Raw genomic sequence first — 6,017 nt, 5'->3', positions numbered from 1 at the left:
GTAGCATGGACCAATCCCACCTTTCACTTCTGTTTGCAATTTCTCTTTAAAGTTGTCAAGGGAATTAAAGATGCTGTTGAAGTCATTCCCAGGAAGATCATTCAGAAACACCCTGTACTCTGGAGATTTATGGTTCAGCTTCCGACAAAGCTTCTCCAGGGTCTTGATGAGTTCAGACACCACAGAGAAAGTGTTTGGTCCAGAAGAGCAACCCAAATCTGCAATTGCCAAGCTTCTCGGGAGTGTGTTGCTATACAAACTAATAATGGCTTCCTCTCTTATGGGCTTCGATAAAGTAATAGCCTTTTTCTGTAAATCAATGGCAGACATAACAATCACTACTCTCTGGTCGTACTTTTGTTGTCCTACAATACGTGGTTCAAACATATGCATGTGTTTCACTTAATTTTGAAAAGAACTTACAATAATGTATGTTTAGTTTCATGAAATTGTATCTCCTTTTGTTTTAACTCTTCTGGTACAAATGAGTACACCGGTTGTTAACATGGATGTACTTCAATTAATTTTAGAAAAAAATACACAAATAATTTGATTAATGAAATTTGATCTCCTATTTTTTAACACCTCAAGCACATACCTTTTAAATACAGGATTAATGTAATATTAAAAGGATGCTTTTGTAATTTTCTTTTGCTGTAAAAGAACTATTTGTGTAGTTTAACATCAGATCACGAATATATATGAACTTTACGTTAGGTTTAAAACCTAAAGATACAATATTTTGGGACAATATAAATTACATACTTTTACTCTTTCATCTTTATGTTTATATTTGTTTTAGTTCTTACATTATAGATTAAAAATTAATAAAATGATAATTAAAATCCGTCACAACAATATCTATGGTTGCAAACATGTTTCTACAAGGGTAATTGACACATTGATTCTTGTAACAGGTACAATAACATTTATAATTTGCAAAAAAAATTAAAAAAAATGTACTTCCTTTTTTTTTACATGGATTGGTGAATTGATTAAAGAAATGTGACTAGACTCATTTCAATAAAAATGTCTTAAATTTTGTTACTTAAGTACAACACCATTGACTGATAAAATTTGTTGGAAGTCTCACATCGACTAAAGATGAGGCCATTTAAGTGTATATAAGTGGGTACAAATCTCACCCTACAAGCCGGTTTTGTGGGATTAAGTTAGGCTTAAAGTCCACTTTTAAAATGGTAAAATCTCACCCTACAAGTTGGTCTTATAGGGTTGACTTAGGCTTAAAATCCACTTCTAACAAAATTCATTAATATATAAATAAAAATGATGTTATAAAAAGAAGATTTTGATTTGGGTAGAATGAAGAGAGAAGGTTTGTTAGTATATATACCTGAACAAAGGAGTTGTTTGCATAGCTTGTTTTTCCAGCACCACCGTTCATGCGCAGTACCTGTGCTACCTCCATTCTTCTGTCTGTTTTTACTTTTTCTTCTGTTGTTGTGTGATTCTAGTTCATACCACATACACATATTTATAGACATATACTGATATCACCATTCTCCTTTTTCACAAGAAACTCGTGTTTTCTTATAACATAAATAACTTTAATTTCTTGGTTTTCTTGGTTATCATTGGTCCTCCAGTTTGCACGTGGAGTATGTCTGACATCATGAGCCACATGTGGTTGTAATGATTAAAGTTTGAATGATATTATCTTTTACAGATGCATCTACTAGTGCGGTGAAAAGAAATAGTTAGATTTATCTATATAAAACTATATAAAACTAGTAAAAACATCATACCCCTTTTTTTATGCTAATTAATTATTTTAATTTAAAAACTATTAAATTTAAATAATAAATTATTACTTAAAAAATGATAAAAAAATATGTAAACAAACGGATGAACACTAGTTACAATAATCTCTAAATTTTAAATTTATCTTCATTTCCTACTATTATTCACATATAATTTTGCATAAATATATCCTTAATATATGAATTTTTATGGTTTTACGAAAGTTAAAACATATGAATTGTTACTTTATTTTAAATATTTAAAAGATATATTTTAAATTTAATTTAATTTTAAAAAATTAATTAATAAAATAAATTTATTTATATATTATAAGATGTAGAACTTTTTTAACATCTTTTATATTAAACTTTATATTTATATTTTAATAAGTAATCCGATAATATCTAATAACAGGAAACAATAAATGTAAGACTTGTTTGGAATTAGGGTTGATATTATATTATCAGATCTATAGATGCTTTTTCAATTAACATTTGTGGTTTTTTAAGCAAAAGATCCAATGTTCAAATTCTTTGGAGTCTTTTCCTTTGATTTTTCATCTTTTATCCGTTGCATGAGCTGTGTAATAATAATAGCCATCTGAACAACATTTTTGAACAAAATCACACAACAACCATTTTTTTGTTTGTATTGATGAAAGGTATGTTATTTTTTTTGTTTGTTTTGTATTGATGAAAGGTATGAAAAAAATGTTAGATTCTTTTATCCATTCCATGAGCTGTGTAATTATAATAGTCATTTTGACATATTTTTTTTATACCTTTCATAGTACAAAACAAAATAAAAATGGTTGTTGTCATTTTATTCATTACACAGTCACACATTGCAAGGATTCACAGCTGACATTTAAATTTCAGAAATATGATTATTTCTTCTTTTTCAAAATTACTTTGCATTATTGGAGGTATTTGAAAATGAATTTCATCACGATAGCAATCAAAATGAGCATAAAAAAGCATCAAGCGAATAATGAAAAAAAATTACAAATCTGAACCATGGTTTCAATGAGGAAATTCTTTTCAAATCAGCATGTTATAAAAAATATTTTGTCGTAAATCACATTATTTAAAACATTTACTCAAACATCACTTTTTATGATTAGAATTCCATTTTTAAAAAATTGAATTCTGGACTATATTTTAAAATTGTATTGAAAATATAGGTTAAAATTTATTTGAAAATCAAATTTTAGACTATTTTTTGAAATTATGAAAAACTGAAATTATAAGAATTTAAAAAAAATAAAAACACGATAATAAAAATAATTAATATTTTATTACATTCCTAGTTTTTAAAATTATTTTATAATAATTTAAATATATTGTTAAATTTAATTAATATTGAGATAATGCAAAAAAAAAAGATTATTTATTGATAAAAAGTTTAAAATTTAAATATTGGCTTAAATGAATGATTTAAATGTGTTTATTAATTTAATTATAGATATTATATTCAAATTTGTGAAAATAAATTTATTCCAATATCTTGTTATTAATAAGATATATACTTTTGTTAGATGTTTTAAATATTTTAAAATTGAGTATGTAAATACTTAGAAAACAATATTTTAGAAGTGGTAGTGGTTTAAAATTAGCGAGACTCGACTGTTTTAATATTAAAAAGTTTTAATATAAATAATTTTATTATGAAAGAGTTTCATAATTTTAAAGTACATCATCTCTCTAGAAACAATTTTTCTAGAGTTATTTGGCTTCTTATTAGGAGTTATCATCCTCTGCTCACCTGATTGAAGAACTGAGATCATAGGATTGATCTTGGCGATGAGCTCTTCAATTTGGGTCGATCAGTTTTTCTCTTTGAGTAAGTTGAGTTTCAACCATTTTTTCTTGGTCTTTTCTTATATATGTTGCATGTGGGTTTAACTTAGCTTGCATGCGTCTTTTGAGTCATTAAAACCGGTTTTAACCATATGTCCTCATCATGTTTCTACTATTTGTAGGAATAGATAAAGGTTCCTATGCTTTTGGAACTATTTTAGATTTTTTAGAGCATTTTGGTCATTTGGAAGTTAATTACCTCGTTTTAAAGCTATTGATGTATTGTAAATTTGAAATGCATGTATGTGGTATGAATTAATCAAGCTAGTATGTAGAAGTGTTGAATATGCTAATTGTGATATGATGCTTGTTTTATGTTTTTTTGTGGCACTGAGCGGTGCTAGTATAACGTTAAGCGTAACTTGACTGTACAAAGTTAGAGAAATTTTGTGCTTGAGACCACTAAGCGCTAACCATCATCGTTGAGTGGTCATTTTTGCAAATGGTATGATCTTCTACTCCTCCATTTGGTCTGTTTTGTTTTCATTTGCATCCAAACTATCTACGGTTGTATGTGACGTCTAAGTCATCTTTAAGAGTCTCTACAGATTAGTGATCCTGACATTGTACCCTAATCGTGTTTATATTATTCATAGGAACAGATTGAGTTTACTCTGCTTTTGGAGCTTCTGTAGAATTTTTAGAATTCTCTGGTCATCCTCCAATTGGAATTACCGACGAAATTTTACCAACAGATTTATTTTCATCGGTAAGTGTGCATTACCAACGGATATAAAAATTTAATTACCAACGGATTCTATCCTTCGACAATTACCGACAGCCAAAATTCATCCGTAAATCCTTCGGCAATGCATCTCATAGTTACTGACAGACAAAATCCGTCGGTAAATCCTTCGGTAATGCATCTTGTAGTTACCGGCGAACAAAATCCGTCGATAAATCCTTCGGTAATTCATCTTATAGTTATCGACGGACAAAATCCGTCAATAAATCCGCCGGTAATACATATTATAGTTACCAACGGACAAGATTCGTCGGTACATCCGTTTGTAAAAAGAGCGACAAAATTCCCGCCCACTTTTCTCTTTCTCTCTCTACGCGAATAAGACTACATTTTTCTCTCTCACAAATCAATATCTTAGTTTTTTCTTTCCTCTCATCTCAAGAACACTTCTCACATTCTCTACAACCATTTTTCTCTCTCGTGCAACATCATCCCACGCTGCCACCGCTGTTGTTGGGGAGCGTTACCACTGTTATTAGGGAGCGCAACCGTTGCCGTTGGAGAGCGCCACCGCTGTCGTGGGAGAACACCACCTCTGCCATGGGAGAACACCACTGCTGCCATGGGAGAACATCATCACTGCCATGGGAGAACATCATCGCTGCCATGGGAGAACTAATTGGGGATTTTTCCCAATTTTGGGGTTTCTAATACAATTGGAGAACCTAAGTTTAGTCTTTCATTTTGGTTTTGGAATAAATTAGATTGTTGTTTTGGTTTAGGAATGAAGAAAGTTTGATAAAAAAATTTAAAATCTGAGGAAAAAGAAGAAGGGAAAGAAGAAGAAGAACCAGATCGAGATATTTATCGATGGATTTTTTCTTCGATAATTACCGACAAATTTTTTCTTTGGTAATTACCAACGGATATTTCATTCGATAATTACCGACAGATTTTTATGACCATTACTAATGAATTTTTCCTTCGGTAATTACCAACGGACATAAGTCTGTGTACCTTTTAGAAACTCTGTGTACTAAGTCAAGAATGTCTGTAATAAAAGAGTACCATATATATACATATAAGGATCCTATAATTCTTCATCTATTAAAGGAATGACAGGTGCACAAATATGCACAAATTAAAATAATATCTAAATTATAACTAACACAATATTTGATTGCCTAATATCCTTTAATAGAATATTTAGCATATCTTAACACCCCCGCTTAAGTTGGTGCATAGATATCACACATTCCCAACTTGAATAGAGACTCATCAAACAATCTTCTTGACACTCCTTTGGTGAGAACATCAACCAACTGTAACTCTGATCTTATAAAAGAAAAGGAAATTATTCCAGCTTCAATCTTCTCTTTGATGAAATGTCTATCAATCTCCACATGCTTTGTTCTATCATGTTGAACAAGATTATGGGCAATTGCAATAGCCGAAGTATTGTCACAGTACAAACTCATAGCTTCATTCGGTTTAAATCCCAAATCNGATAACACATTTTTAATCCACAAAAGTTCACATACACCTAGCGNCATGCCTCTGAATTCTGCTTCAGCACTAGATCTTGCTACTACAGGTTGTTTTTTACTCCTCCAAGTTACAAGATTCCCTCCTACAAAAGTAAAGTATCCAGAGGTAGATCTTCTATCATCTTTTGAACCTGCCCAATCTGCATCAGTGTACCCTTCTACCTT

The 6,017-nt window shown here is 30.3% G+C and overlaps 1 protein-coding gene across 1 annotated transcript in view; it reads right to left on the bottom strand.

Annotated features, from left to right (window-relative positions):
* The window catches only part of LOC111240513 (salicylate carboxymethyltransferase-like), a 2,538-nt gene extending 1,050 nt beyond the window's left edge, over positions 1–1,488 (bottom strand). Inside the window, exons 1-2 of the mRNA XM_022784440.1 lie at positions 1,355–1,488; positions 21–309 (exon numbers count right to left, since the gene is read on the bottom strand). Of these exons, the coding sequence (XP_022640161.1) occupies positions 21–309; positions 1,355–1,429 (364 nt within the window). The 5' untranslated portion in view covers positions 1,430–1,488. The remainder of the gene's footprint in view (positions 1–20; positions 310–1,354) is intronic.
* Between the last annotated feature and the right edge of the window lie 4,529 nt (positions 1,489–6,017).

The sequence above is a fragment of the Vigna radiata genome, chromosome 7, assembly GCF_000741045.1.
Source record: "Vigna radiata var. radiata cultivar VC1973A chromosome 7, Vradiata_ver6, whole genome shotgun sequence".
Lineage (NCBI taxonomy): Eukaryota > Viridiplantae > Streptophyta > Magnoliopsida > Fabales > Fabaceae > Vigna > Vigna radiata.
This window is presented reverse-complemented; position numbering and strand designations above follow the sequence as displayed.